General features: G+C 38.7%; 1 protein-coding gene across 4 annotated transcripts; it reads right to left on the bottom strand.

The window, feature by feature from the left end:
• Positions 1 to 1088: 1088 nt before the first annotated feature.
• LOC135491728 (putative pyridoxal-dependent decarboxylase domain-containing protein 2) lies at positions 1089 to 15885 on the bottom strand. 4 transcript variants are annotated; one of them, XM_064777797.1, is made up of 22 exons: positions 15640 to 15885; positions 13490 to 13566; positions 13138 to 13212; positions 12829 to 12846; positions 11806 to 11898; positions 11042 to 11197; positions 10459 to 10648; positions 10087 to 10234; positions 9714 to 9798; positions 9374 to 9494; positions 8814 to 8969; positions 8528 to 8578; positions 7277 to 7354; positions 6467 to 6524; positions 6210 to 6292; positions 5747 to 5911; positions 5382 to 5494; positions 5040 to 5164; positions 4662 to 4780; positions 4234 to 4426; positions 3762 to 4050; positions 1089 to 3505 (listed from the first exon to the last, which is right to left on the bottom strand). In XM_064777797.1, exons 1-22 carry the CDS (start codon positions 15877 to 15879, stop codon positions 3487 to 3489), a joined length of 2652 nt encoding a protein of 883 aa, XP_064633867.1. In that variant the 5' UTR covers positions 15880 to 15885; the 3' UTR covers positions 1089 to 3486. The 4 variants fall into 4 exon arrangements, with proteins under 4 accessions (XP_064633867.1, XP_064633887.1, XP_064633876.1 ...); XM_064777817.1 differs by lacking the exon at positions 7277 to 7354 and adding an exon at positions 7926 to 7967; XM_064777806.1 differs by lacking the exon at positions 12829 to 12846.
• Between the last annotated feature and the right edge of the window lie 136 nt (positions 15886 to 16021).

Raw genomic sequence — 16021 nt, forward strand, 5'->3', positions numbered from 1 at the left:
GCCAGTCACAACCAGATCGATCAAGACCTGGCTGCTGCTCTACCGTGTCGCCAACAACGTGAGAAATAGAAGTCAGTAACAACCAGACCGAATCGGATCTGTTTGCCTTACTGTCTTACCAGTACGGTGAGCGTGAGAGAGTCACAACCAGATTGAATCTGGCTTGGTACGTTGTTGTTTCAGCATATCATCGACTTTGTGGGTGAGATGAGCGAATCACAACCAGACCTCATCGGATCTGCTGCTCTACCTTTCAGTCGTCGAAACTGAGAAAGATTAGACAGCCACAATGAGAACCTGGCAGCCCCATCGTCTTGCCGACAAAGTGAGAAAGATGAGACAGTCACAACCAGACCAATCTGGCCTGGCTACCTCACCGTCCTTCTCACATGGTGACTATGCCATGTGAGATTTGGCTTCCCCACTGTCTGGTCATTGCTCTTGTTTACATTGATGTTTCCATGCAGAAATCTACTGTTGATTTATGAATGTTTAAGGTAAAACTGCCTTGAGTGTGGGTTAAGACTAGCCATGATACTGTAAATTTCCATTTATCTCACTATTGATGCTGATCACATATTGTCTTCAGTTGTGCTGAGGTGTCACTATAGTCTGGAGGACGCTTGCAGTAGCCTCCACTGTTGTGACTTTGTCTCCAGTATAGTTGACACAATGGGTGATATGAATAAAGACTAGCAAATGCTTTTATCTAAAACTTTATGTACATTTACACTTGGCCTTTCTGTACAGAATTGAAGTAAAAGCATTTGCTAGTCTTTATTCATATCGCCCAATGTCATTTGATATTAGTAGAACCTCTCTATCAAGGACATCCTTGAAACTGACAAATTCTGTCCTCAAGAGAGGTGCCCTGATTACAGAAGTCTATTTGAATGGAAAGAACAGCTTTGTGATAAGAAAGCGTGTTCTTTATGGAGGGCATGTTATATGGAGATTTGTGCTCTTAGAGAGGTTCCTCTGTACTTAGATGTTAGAGGTTCATTGCCACAGTAGGACAGGTCAGGACTTCGCCTCTGAAATTGCCAATCTTCTGTGTCAACAAAACTAAAACAGCAAAACCATTTTTTCTTGTTCAGACTGTATTTATTAAGAAAGACATAGCTTTGGAAAAATAAAGTTTAAGAAATCAGCAACGCAAACAAAAAGTGAAAGCAATATATTAAGAGTTGCATACAGATGCTTCATAATGCACTGACCCTTCGAAGATGAGGACTTAGCTCCATATTTCACAAGGTCCTGCCTGGGCCATAATGGCATTCATTTCTTTACTTTTTAACCAGATTTCACAAAACTAATGCGGAGGCGACAAGATGCCTTCCTTTGCAAGTCAAATAAACCAGTACTATTGTGTGTTTAGATTATTTGAAGGGTTCAAAATTTCCAATAATTTTCTGGTCCCTTTTGCTCAGAGGTTGATTCTATTTCTGCCACACTAATAGATAATTCTAAAAGTTTCTGAATATTATTATGTCATAAAAGGTTTGAGAGGCCCATCCACGAAGCGCCAATGCATCAGTTTCTTGAAAGGTGCAGAAATTAAAATGAGCTAATCAAAGCCATGCATATTTGTTCATCACATAAAGATACTGACATCTTATTTATATAAAGATAGATATACATAGGAACCTTAAACGACCACCTCAGTGATATCATTACCATGGACCCTTTGCTTTCATATCGTGAACGACATGTACTCCCCAAAAAAACGATAGTTTGTGATACTGTATTATCCGATAAATAAGGGAGCCTAAAGAATAATCAACACCTAACAAGCAGAGGCAAAACAAAATATGTTGGCACAGGTAGTAAACCACGTCATTGGCAGTCTTAATCCCATATTCCAAAATAATGGAAAGAAAAAAGTTTGCCAAATTCGACAACATTATCTAAATTTGGCCCAACTGAGGCAAGTGCTTTCGCTAACTAACTTAACGTCAAATGTCTCTCTCAGCAATGTGTTGCATACCAGTAAATTACTCCCAGTACATTTCTACTACCAAAATATATAAACAACACCAAGTATCCATATGTTTTGGTAATACTTCATATAGCCACATACCTGGTACAATCCAAATTTCAGGCAATGTAAATAACTTATGTATATCAACAAGTATTTTCCCTTCCCCTATCCAATATCTCTTTAGATTCGTTACTCCATTCACACTGACAGATATCAGACATCAGGGACCAAGAAACCTTTTATAATACAAGAAACTAACGTTTTTAACGAGCGAGATTAAATAAATAGAGAATAAGAGTTTGGTGAAATGACTTCTTGGAATCAATATGCATTATTACATGTATACATCATCTAAAGCTGTGTTGAAATGAATGGCGATTTTATACATGCAAATAGCTATATTTAGAATATTGATACATGTATGTACAACATAGATAAAGACAGTATACACATATGGCTTTTAGGAGAGCCACGCCAAACAGAACCATGTCTCCTAAAGTTGAACACAATACCTTTACATGTACAACAAGTATGACTTTCAGGCATTCTGTGAATATGATCATTTAATATCTCGTACAATGATGAAATGTTGGGGGTGGGTGGGGGGCTATTATAATTGAACTAAAGGAAAATATTACAAAGAAATCTGGCACCAAATAAATCAATTTACAAATAATGTTGGGAAAAAACAAGTGCATCATATTTAAGAAGCACCCAAACCAATAAACTATCAGGTGTTTTTACGATACTTGTCATTCATAAACTAAGCCCGAAGAAATCTTCTACATAAAATGTACAAAGAAATGTCCTTAGGACAATAGCGAAGAGGAACATGTACTTTTAACAGATGATAAATAAGCCGTAACATAGTCCCACAATCAGACATACATGTATTATAAATCAATGGACCACTGCATGCACATCGAAGAAACTATAGCAGTGTAATGATGACGATCATGAATGAGATAGGACATGTATTGTATTAAGTACATACAATGCTCCTGGTGAAAGATTTTAAACATGGTTGACTTCCCACTTTCATTTCATTCAAACTATGGTACATGTATCTTGACATCAAGCACAGCCCGACAACCCAATACCTCTAAGTTACATTTTACAATGAAAATTATAGGACATTGCTTCTGTTGCAATTTTTATCACACATCTAGATGACATCTCTTCCAAAACCAGCAAGGACACAACATAAAATTCAAATATGAACATGTACAACTCCTCTCTGAATACAATTAACTTGCATAATGAAAACCATCAGTATGAATCCCTTTTACAATTAAGAAAGTAAATCAGGGTATTTGAAGATTCGGTAAAACTTACAAAACGCAAATAGACTTCACATGAATTCAGTCATGTTTATTTATGTGAAAACCCTACCTCCCCACATGGCATATGTGACCCATCACACAAAAATAGGTAGTACATTGAATGGGTACATGTACAGGAGATGATGAATCCAGATCAACTCAAACTTGGATCAGAGGAAATCTTTATTTGGCATCCTCAATTCTGGAAAGAAAAAATGCAACATTTATTCAAATTAGATAGTTCGGAAAAAAGACCTTTACAAATATGATTTGTTCGTACATAATATCATTAAAAGTCTAATGTAGATTTTTAAAAAACAAAAAAACAGGACACAGAGACTGTTCATTTTATAGCATGTTAAATTGTGAACTGGTGCTTCTCCTTGATAAAAATAGACCTGCGCAACACCCTGCTCCAAAACAAATCGATGAGACAATTGATGAATCTTCAAACTTACTGTTCATTTGGCATGGCTTCTTCCGCCAATTCCAACTGGCCTGACGTGTTAAGCTGTGGTAATCCACCATCTACTGGCGTCTTCGTCGAGTCTAAACTCGATGTCGTACTCGAGATCGAATCGTTATGTTGGTGACTTGGCCCGTTTGTCATGCTACCAGACAGAGGAGACTTCTTCGGCTTGAGGACCGTTTTCAATGGACCAGTTTTTGATGTCGGAGACTTTGGGGTGTTGTTTTCCTGGACTTGCATATGGTATTTGTACGTGTCCTCAGTGCTAATAACCTTTCCTGAAAAAAGATTTTTGACAAATCATTTACCACAAGTACATCTAAGGTAAAGTAAGGTATTTTGTTGAAATCAATTTTTGCAACTTAGAATTCAATGGGCAGAAATGAAGCCCTATGATACGGAGCAAACGTCTGCCTTACATGAAAAATACATTGAAATCCTTCAAAGCAAAACATACAAACCTGAAGAAAGATTAAACATCCTGCCCTTGGCTACGTCCTTGGGTGGCGGTGACCACCAGTTGACTAAGGAGCTCACAATAGGCACCTGTCTCAAGACACCCTCCTGCAACAGCTTATTATCGTTCTCTTTCTCTAGATCCTTGTTGGCCTCGTCTATACCTTTCTTGATCATGTCGGCCATTTTTTCAAGATACTGAAATCAGAAAGTTCTCATTAAGTACTCAAGACGGATAGAACAAAATATTAACCCATACTTTGCAGAGTATCCAGAATAATCCAACAAGAAGGTCCCTTTACAGACCTAGCCAAAGTCGAGAAGCAGGTGACTCAGTCTCTATAATAATGGTGGTTCTATATAGAGCTGTTCACTGACCGTTATGCCACATGAGTTCATCGCATACAATGACTAGGTAATGATTTATGCTCACCCTCGACGATTCTTCAATTTCTTTCCCCGTTGCATACACCAGAGCGACTAGCTCCTCCACATCGGTCGCCGGCGTGATCAGACCAAACCGAGAATACGCCACGTCATCATCTGTTTTACCTAATAGAAAAACCATTAAAATGCCCAATGAGTGATCTCTCATGACCCGTAACAGAATTGCTTGTACCATCGTCTCTTTCTCTGTTCGCTGGTTCAAATAGTACAAACATACAGCAACCAATTTCAGGCCATTTTACGCAGTTTATAAAATTAAGCTGCATATCACCACAATGCACAAAATTATCTCATAATTTGGTTTTGGTAGGAGGTGTAGTACATCACGGAATTCTGACATCAACTGATTTTCACTTTCGCTTACCTAAAGCAAATGCGTTATCATTGGACTTTAACTTGTTGACTAATTCGAGATTGATATCGTTGATATCTCTCCTTGCAGCTGGTGGCAGGTTTGACATCTTATCGAGCCACATATCTGGAATGTATCTGAAAGGGAATAACATCAATAAAGATTGGAAAACGGTGTTGAGATTTAGAAGAGAGACTTGCAAGGTACAATGTACTTTTCTACTTCTGTTGACTCCAAGGATTCTTGTATAGTTTGTTAATCAACAGAACACTGGGAAACAAGCAATGGCCATTCCCAACAAGAACATGAAGGAGGAATATTCTCATAAGACACAGAGTTTAGTCCAAAACTTACTGCACTGCTCCTAGTCCTGCCCAGTCAGATAAGTCTATTAAGTGTATGTTATCCTGAGCTTCTACGATTGCCTGAAAGTTCTCTCTCTCCTTCACAGTTGCATTTAAAATTTCCTGAAAGGCAAGAAAATAGGTCTTGATATCATTTTCAGCACGACCACTTTATATTGCACAGCATTTTCAATGTCAATGGCATACATGTAGTTGAGGACATTTGATAAACCTTTCGTCTGCATTCACTATTGTTGCATTGTTTGCCTACCACCTTGGTTGGAAGCTCCTGGGATCATTAGCAAGAGAGCCAAGTGGATAATAATCATGTTCAGTCTACATGTGACGGTGGTATTTAGAGAGCAATATTCTCACCATCTTCTCCTTCATGCACGCAGCAAGCCTCTTGATATGCTCGCTCTCTGTACCCAAGGACTGGACCGTCTCTAATGAACAGAATCGTATACACGTGCCCTGACCATCAAGTTCAATGGTGTCTATTCCTATTTCTGGTACGTCTCTCTGCAGCGTCTCAGCAAGCTGAAAATGGAAACCAATTACAACCATTTCGAACAGAGATGACAGAAAATTAAACACATTTATTTATTTTAAGATCAAATGTGTACATGCACACGAATAAACAAATAATTCTCATGTAAAATATAGTACAACTGGAGTTTTTACGTTGCGCAAAAAAAAGAGTGCAGGAGTTACATGATGAAGCAGTCATCTGAACTTCAGGCCTTCTGCAGACTCAGTGGCGACTTTTGCAACCTGTAGGCAAAGGTACTACATTTTAAGGAATATAAGATTTGAAAATATCAGTATATTAACCTACCCAAATATTTAAGGCATCAAAATATTCTGCTGTAGAGTCGGATTTTGCTTCCCCCGCAGCGGAAAATCCTGCAATATTTGAGACTGAAATGAAGAAAACGAAAGCGTAAGCACATTCACAAGTTCTGACAGAACCGGCACAGTTGTCAGTGCGCAAACTAGGACCCAAAAGGTTCCACATTTGTTTTACATTTTAAATTAATCAAGATGATCTTATCATTTCAAACTCAAAGGGACAACTAAACAGAAAGCACATACCAGCTGCTTCCACTTGATACCTGAACACCACAGTTGGATTGGCAATCTCAAAAACAAGCTGAAATCACAACAAATATTCATTTAGACATGATGAAGAACTGCAAAATGGATTTGATTACAAACATTCTCAACTAGAACCTGACTGACTGCCAGCAAGGCTACATGTATCTCCTTTTAAAGTAAGTCGAAATTTTTGATTACGTAAGACTCATGACTTCATTTCTAATTCCGTAAATGTTTTGTTCTAAATTGATTGATCACATGTACTGATTGACCTCACTAATTACTGCACACACACTAATGCTCAACCACAAAAACACTACAAAATACTTCTGCAGCACACAAATTGAAAAGATGCAACATGTACAACAAAGCATAGCAGGAGAACTGAAGAGGCATTTGAATACGATCCAATTCTACATGTAGATAAATAAGATTTTAAGCTAAATTTCAACCCCAGTCTAAGTCAAAGGCTAAATGTACATGTATAAAGGGATATGACTTTGTGTACGCTGCAGCATACTATTTCATTTCATCGTCGGCGCATTCGTCAATTCTAAATCATAGTTCATCTGTGGTATCACTTCAGCAGTTAAACATTGTGCACCAAGCACTTCATTTCATAAACAAATTTAACTCCAACTGGTTTTTTTTAAAATAAAGAATAAGAAAACAGAACTCTTTGTGGAAGACGAAGTTTTGCAAAGCTTGAACCAGAAAAATGTACTGGGAGTAAAAGAATTTTAACATAATGGTTGGTGACCTGCATTGAGAATCAGTGATCCTTTCTATACAGAATCTGTCACTTACTATGGCATCTATAGCTTTGGTGATTAATTCACGAATAGAGCGTGGACCAGGATCATTTTCAATTTCTTCTCTTATATGCTGCAGAGGAATGAACAAGGGAACATTGAGACAATCACATGAAACAGATTACAGAGGAGAAGTACAAAAGCATAGGAAACTGCCGAGGCTGAAATAAGGAATTCATGCAAGGAAACACATCGATAGCCCTGAGCTTTCCAACTACTACAAGCAGCCTGTTAGGTCGTAAAGGTGATACAGGGGAACCAGAAATCTATCTGGTTGTCCAAGCCTACATACCCAAGCAGCTTGGGGCAAAAACATTTCAATTACTTTTCATTTTCGACTTTCCAATCGCATTCACCACTCAAGGGCAAATAAATATATTTCAGCTTCAAAATCTCCCATATTATTCTACATACTGCTTACAATCTATCCCAGGAATGAGTTACATGTAGGGCCAAATTTCACGGCATTATCTCTCCACCTGAGACTTTCAGCAACAGGCAGAGTTGAAGAGAAGTTGGAAAGCCCTGAACTCCAAAACCACAACTGCATCAAAATAGATTTCAAAAGCTAATGGCCATGCTAAGCAAGGTAAACCAGCAAATATTAGGATAGAAATAGCGGAATAGAAATATTGTTTCCGTACATTCGAATGCCCATGCTCGAAACTTTTACATGTGCTGGTTGTCTGTGGGAAAGAAATATCAATGACGTCAACAAACTCGCACATGCAATGCAAGAGCGCTCTGCCAGTACTATGTACTTATACCATCTGAGCCAGTGCCACACACCCATATCATTCACCAAGAACTATTCTAACTATCAAAACTCTGTTTATTTAGCTATGTGACACAATGCATTATGTCTGGATCAAACACTGCCTCGCATTCAATAATGCATATTTTCGAGGCATTTTATTTTCCACTTCGCAAAAATTTCTGAAATAAATCATATTTTCACTTTTTTGGGGGCAGATTATGAAATTTCCTTTGATATTTCCAATGACTTTTTTCTTTCCATTTTTTATTTTTTGCAAATTTAGGTTTAATATTCACAAAATCTGCGAAAAATGTAATGCCTGCGAAAATTTAAGGAGTTTACAACACTATACTGCAACACAAAGTTAGTGGTAAGTAATCTTTGAAATGCCAAGATCTACTTCAGTAGCATTAGCACGCTCGGTTGGGAATGTCATCTCTTGATAAGGAAGCATACAACAGCCAAATGCCAAAATGGAATCGGACTTACCTCCAGCTTTATAGACGGTATCGGCTTCAAAACCTCACCAAGTTCAACAGACTGAAAAGAAGAGAATAAAATCTTCATACCTTACATTTTCCAGCAAAACTACGACTCTTTATTTAAAGATTTAGTGGATGTTAGATGTCTGACTGAGATCACAATTTACAGGCAAAAGCAAGACCCCTCTCTATGCAAAACTTTCAGTGAATCTCAGAATTGTGACTGACATCACATCTGCCAGCTTTATATAGCTAGCGACTTCAAAATCAGTAGCACAACATTCGAAACCTACCATATCTATACAATGCTTGATTCGATTCACCACATTTTCATGCCCGACTGTTTGCAACACAATCCACAGAGGCAGGCAGCTTAGTCTGTAGTGGGTGCTAAACGACGTCAGTCCAGCAGCGTGTGCAATGGGCGGCTCAGCTGACTTGTATATTGTCTAGAGTGAGGTCAAGGAAAGAAACAGGACAAGTCCAGTAGTATTGGCACAGATAATCTATAAGGCTTCAGCTACAGGAAAGATTCCCCGGTCAACAGATTGGATTTCTAAACAAAACAAAAATGAACACAGAATACTATGCCGCTTGGGCCAAGTATTAGCATGGAGTTATGTCCCATTCAAAGAAAGGTGGCAACCCAGGAAAACTTATTCCTTCAAATACTTCCTTGACCACTGGGAAAAATGGAACTTAATGTGCTTTTATATGGATATGAAATCGTGTTCACAATTGTGAAAGTGATCTGCTATCAACTCATACTCAGTTTTACTGTGATGGGACTTCACACACAGTTTATTTTTATATGAAATATTTCTTGCAATGCTGCACGAACAATAAAGGATACAGTGTATGGCACCCCAGGCAGTCCAAGCCACTGTCCGAGGCTAACTGTCATACTGTCACCAGATGTTGCAGGCTGCACAGCAGTGGGAACCGAGAACCAGCTCAGTGTAGCAAGGTGGTGACTGAAACACAATGAGAAACTGATAAACTAAAAGGAATTGAATCACCAGTGGTGAAGTTAAGGGAGACTATAGACCAAAGCTGCATCAGGTTTCATCACTGAGTCAAACCAGATCCATGTATTTCGTACTACTTGTAGTAAAAGGACTCTTATTTATCAATGAAACTTTTTGCATCCATTTATTGGATAGCTAATAAAACGAGGTGAGCTACTGACGTACCCTTCAAGATGTAACCATATGTTGTCCTTTTTGCATATCTCTTGAAGCCTTGGTAAGTTGTCGACTTCTCCAACCAATGGTGTACCTGCAGGGTAAAACAGAAACAAACTTAAAACTCTTGACAGAAGAACAACTTATGGTGTGAATACAAATGGCTTTCTGGCCATAGTGGAAGAACCATTTTATCAAACTATCAGATAATTCTGACTCAAAAATTTGGATTTTTACATAAGAAGTGTTGACTCTGAGTAAAACCTCCAATACTCTTTTCAGAAATGACAACAAACCAGGCTTCCCTAGCCCTCAATAGAAATTGTAGACCACAACTATTTTCAAATAGCTAAATTCTTGATGATGATTATTTCCTTCTTACCAGCATAGGCGATCATCAACAGTGGTGTCTTCCCAGAGGAAATATCATCTTGGACCAGCTTCTCGAGTGCAGCTATATCCATTTTGTGCTGAGAACCAAACACTGTATTACATGGCACCGTACTGAGGCAGGACACGGGGAGGCCAAGCTGCAAGACAACACAAGTACATTGTATGTAAGTGTCAACAACTGACTTCAAGACACAGTTCAAACATGTCAAAAGATGTCAAACAAGTTTAAGATATTAATATCAGAGCAGGGGCCAGTTTCTCAATGGGCGTTTTAAGACAAATGCCAGTGTTGGCTCTCCTAGCGTGTCTCTGTCAGTCAATTCCATTTCTAACAGTACAAGTAGCATTAGGACCTAATTACCTGTGTACAAATGTATTGGCCAAGGCCTTGCTCTGCAGCTGTACTGACGTAGAGGACAGGAGGCTTGGAATATAGGGCTTCAAATCCTTCTGTTCCATACTTCGGGTACTTTTTCTGTAGAGCTAAACGACACACTCGCACCAGACCATCTCTCTTCTCTTCGTGGAAATATGCCGCTGAATCTTTGAACCTACGTGCATGGAAAACAAATACGACATTTTAAATTTTTGGTTTAAAAAACAACGTATGAAATAGCTGCCGGCATCAATCATAGGTTGTAGCAACCTGTGAGTCAAGAGCAAACCAAGCGATTGCCCTTTTACCCGCAGATGAGTGATCTTTTTGTTGCAGATACCAGCGATTATAATCACAGGTTGTTGCAGCAGTTTAAATCACTTGTTGGCACTTTAGATAACCCAGTTTCGGGACTTATTCAAGCAGCTGCAGGTCACAGCTGATTCAGAAATCAAATGGATTCAAATGCAGCCAACACACACACCCAGACCATGTCACCACTGGGTTCACTAGATCAACGCACCTTATCTCTAAGGCAAAGGCACATTGCATCTTTCACAAACCTCACCTGAATAACCTCGAAATCCATAGCGTAGTGTCAGAGATTATCCTGGCACTGATGCGTTTGAGATGTTCCTCGCCGAGTGTGGAGATGAAGGCACCAAGACTGTGAGCAAGTATCGCTACCTCACCATGGCTATCTAATTTCTTCAGGCTTGCACGCCTGCAAAGGATATCATTCAAAGTAATTATTGTCAATGTACGATAAAACACAAAATCTGAAAAAGTTGTGAATTTTGCCCCTATCCACAATCTCATTTGAAAACAAACACTTCACAAAAACAGACATTTTGCAATTAAAAATGCTACAAATTTGGGAAACTACAACTTCTAGAGGTTATCATCTTCATTATTTGGATGACCCTTTATTGTGGTTGGAATATATTCTGAAATCACAACCGAGTTACATGTACACTGTCAAGCATAAAATCGAAACAGCTGCTCCTAAGCACCCAATATAACTGCGACAGCTGTCTAGAGTACAGTAACCTAATATATATAATCAGCTGACTGGCCAATTTAACCCCCCATGCTCCTGCCTGTAGTTCCCCTTTAAAATTCATTTACACGTCACACTTATTCATGCACAAAAAGAGGAGTCATTTTTACGCAATAGTCCTAACTTGAAATCCCTTAACGGGTCTGACCCTCTCTTTCAAACATTCGATCAGCATATCATCAAAACTGACAGCATCCCTGAGTACTCTCCAAGATGAACCTCCAATTCAGAGAGAAGACAAGGTCACCAATAAGGTTACCGTATCCACTTACACTAATTTTGTTTCATCCTCCTCTTCGTCGTTAAAGTTCTCATAAAGAATCAGATCTTCTAGGCGCTTCATGACGGTGTCCAGTTGTTGGCCCCTGAAACATGGAATGGAAACTGCTTGATTGTGGAGCAAGAAACTATACTAATACTAGATTGAATTAAAACTACGTTGTACATGCAGTCTGATTTTGAAACCAGCAGCAAAAACATACAGCAAATACACACTCCAACATGTCAACTGAAACCTATTGGACTTTGTCAATATTTTGATGCCAAATTTCTACCGTGAAAAGCAGCGAGTCAAATTCTGTTACAAGCATACATGAATGAGGCAGGATTGCATTAAAAGCCTAAGCTGAACATGGTTGCAATTTTTTCTGAATTGATTTTGACCATTAGAGAGATCTGGTACCAGGCTGTAGTAGTGATACACACAAAGGAACAGCACTGTGAATGAATTGTTATGCAGCAAGCACTACAGAATCTTCCACGCAAAACATGATATAGTGATTTAGATTGTAAGATACAATAAATCAGGAATAACAGACAGGTATTGGTGAAGCAATTCATTTGTCACTGTAGGGTGTCCTTGTAACCGCTCAAAGAACTTATTCGTGGCCATTCAAAACTCTCTGTTGTTATAAGCATTTCGCGACAGCTTGCCTTTAAAGAAGGGTCTAAAATGGAGTCCTGAGGTACCTGAAGCATGATACTATGTACAACCCAAAGGACTCCAACTTCACCATCCTAAAAAAATCTTCCACCAAAAGTCTAAGACAAAGATTAAGCCAGACGTAATAAGCCCAATGAACAGGAAGGTTGAGGTATCTGCCAAGTTGAAAGTGTAGACGATAGCATTTTTCCAATAAACCTAAAAAAGAACCCCTTTTTTGCCTTTGAGAGTAAAAAAAAACACACTTTTGGTGTACACCCAATTCTCAAAAGGGTAAAAGCACTTTGCACTGTAACCGATGATGAAAACAATCCCCTACAAACAGTGTGCAGGCACTAATACTTCTACTCACCAAAAATTTAGAATGTATCTGTAATTTGAAATAAAAACTTCACACTTATTTTTAGGCCACGCACGACTAGATATGCAACCAACATGTAGGCTGCCTTCAAGGCATCTGGAACAACAGGCCAACAGGCCTAATCCCAATTGATCGCTTGAACTCGAAAAATGAACTTTTCCGTCCTTCAAAATGTGATATCAATCACCTTCAGCCTGGCCTCGGGGTGAGTAGTATCAAATTCCTCGAGCCAGTAAAATCAGAAACACAGTAAGAACGAAACAGACAGATTGTGTTCCGACAGAAAAAGTTGTCACTTACGTTCCCTGCAGCGGACCAGGAATGTGAGTACTTCTCTCCTTTTTACGCTTCTCTTCCCTCTCTTCGTCCCACTTCCTACAACAGATTGAGGAAAAACGTAAACAGGAAATAAAAGACGTGCCTTCAGAAGCTGGCATGTAAAAGATTCCTTTGAAAAATTGAGGGTACACAGAAGTGTCCGCTGAAATGCCTGGAGGCTGTCAAATTGAGAATACAACAACATTCATGATTTAGAATGGCATGTATTTTTTCAAATATCACTAATATAGCCCAAATTACTGTATCTTATTGATATTATCAATTCCACATGGTACATTTCTTATTTATTTGTTTATGATACATGCATACTTACGCAGAAATGTTATCTAGTATTTCATTGTTCTTTCTGATCTTTTCTTCAAGATCTGCCAACATTGGACTCATAAAAGCCTGAAAGATAAAGAATCAGTAAGCAGATTTAGAAGAGTTAGGAGTAGCAAAATTACTGAGCAGACCGACTTATCAATCTCTTTGTTGACCCTTCCAATGAAAGCACAATTTTTTGTACATCTGAATTGATGCCTTGCTCAAGCAAATCCTCCTTTCTGCCAAATTCTCCACGAAATTTTACACAGCAAGGTATTTATTTTAAAGCATCACAACTGAAAAAAGAATTTAAGAATTTCATTTCTGGTCACAATGTTTGGTCTTTTTTAAATATCACGTGATGCCTAATGTGTCAATCGCTCACATTTCAACATCAAGAATGTCCAGCCAGCTGAAATTCAAGTCTAAAACAACTGAACCAGAATGGGTCCACGTCACCAGATTCAGATTGACCGTGATTGCCTGCAGATGCAGTGCACATCACATGTTATTTGAGATTGACCGTGATTGCCTGCAGATGCAGTGCACATCACATGTTATTTCGTGTTTGACCAAGTCCGAGTGTGTGAACTACAAATGTTGTCATCCGAATCAATATAACAGGAAGTCTAGCCTTTATATTTCACATTATCAAGTCTGGAGGCAGTGAATGGGTGAAATTGATAGGGCCAGCAGTGTACTGCTGATAGGGCCTAATCTCAGCATTTAGAACAGATTGACCAGAATAAGAGAAGAAACACAAGCTGTTACAGCTTGCAATTGCATTGACTGCTGTGCTATGAAATCAATTCTGATCAATGCAAATGGAGACATAGCTGACATTTGTTGTGTTCTCACAATGGTTGAGTACAATGAAATTATGAATATCCATATAATAAAACATATGTTCACTCCGAGAATGAGGTGTAGCAATTTTTTTTTTTTCTGAGTACTTGATCGTTGCTTGTTTTTTTCCTGGTTAGATTCATGCAGAACTCTTATTTGACAGTTATGTGCGGCCTGTCCCCATGAGAGTAACACTAATAGTATAATTCTAGCAAGTTCAATTCCTGGCCCTATTTTATTTTCCCATTCTTATTACTTAACACTAATACAATAAAGTACTGTATAATATTTGCAGAGTGTATTTTAGATGGAACCATATGCTCGGTAAACAGTAAAAATCCTGTCCACATAGATTTACTGATCAGCCCGCCCCAGCCTGAGGGTCTCAACATGATGCAATAAATTGATATTTGAAACTTTCCCCAAGTGTTTATTATTTGATAGAGCAAACTTCCAACATTTTTAGGGAAGTATTTTAAAATGAAAAGACCACTTTTCATACAGTTCTTCTTTTTTAAAGTTACTATTGTAAATTGTAAAAACTGTATATTGTCTTACGTCATTGTACAAGGACAGTTAAACCTTTCCAACCTTTCCTCTGTCACACGCATGCTCAACTGCACTTTTTATTCAATTCTAAATCTGTAGTGTATCATAAGGACATGTCCCCAACAGAATGAATAGAGATCAATGTTCTAACAGCACATTTATGCAGACTTATCCCCTGGGTCCTAAATAAGGCAAGGATTATAGTTGCACAATAGGCCACCCTGATGCTGGTGCCAAAGAATCAATATTTTTGTTAAAAATAGTTTCAGCAAAAGATCCATGCAATAAAAATATACAATGCAGCGGACTGACACAGTGAGTGACAGAAGAAAAAAAGATAAATAAATTTGAGAGATCAGAAGGCTCGGTTTTTGTGGAGGGGGTTGGGGATGGAGGTCTCCCACTAGTCAATAGTCTCACTCTCAGGTAGTCAGCTGGGAGGGAAGTAAAGAGGACTTTGTTTTACGAGCCTGTCTGACTGTGAAAACACTCCATAGGGAACCAGATAGAACCCTTATGTTTTTATGTTCTTATTAGGCTATAGGCCTAGGCCCTAGGTTTTTCGGGGGTGGAGCGCGTCAAGTCTCTCCCTCTCACAGTCTCCGTCGGTCTGCGTTAGTGTGTACGGCCAGCCACCATGCATTCCATTACCATGTCATGATTACAACATGAAGTAGGACAGCTTTACACACACCACTAATCATTTTTACGCTTGTAAACTATGCACCATATCGAAACAACATGAATATGTCATCAAGTTACCTGTCCCAACCGTGCATGTCTTTTGACAGTGACGTCCATTTCCTCTTCAGCACTCATCGTGGGTTTTGTTGCAGTTTTCATCGGAACGGGACTTTCAGGTTCCTTAGGGCTGTGCCCGTTCAAAGGACCTTTATCCTGGTTTACAGTTTCTGGTGTAGACATTGCACCAGGTGTTTTCAGGGGGGAATTTTCGTTAATTTTTTCAAGGCTGCTGACCGGTTTTGAGTCACTGTCCGCCATCTTTACACGCTGGCAGAGGAATGCCGGAAACAGACCATTTTACGTCAATAAATTTCGTTGTTTGCAGATTTAGCTAAATCTACAATGTATTAAAAATAATGATAAATATGTTTAAAATTTCACTTAATGTTTCTATCAACTG

The sequence above is a fragment of the Lineus longissimus genome, chromosome 1 (assembly GCF_910592395.1).
Source record: "Lineus longissimus chromosome 1, tnLinLong1.2, whole genome shotgun sequence".
NCBI lineage: Eukaryota > Metazoa > Nemertea > Pilidiophora > Heteronemertea > Lineidae > Lineus > Lineus longissimus.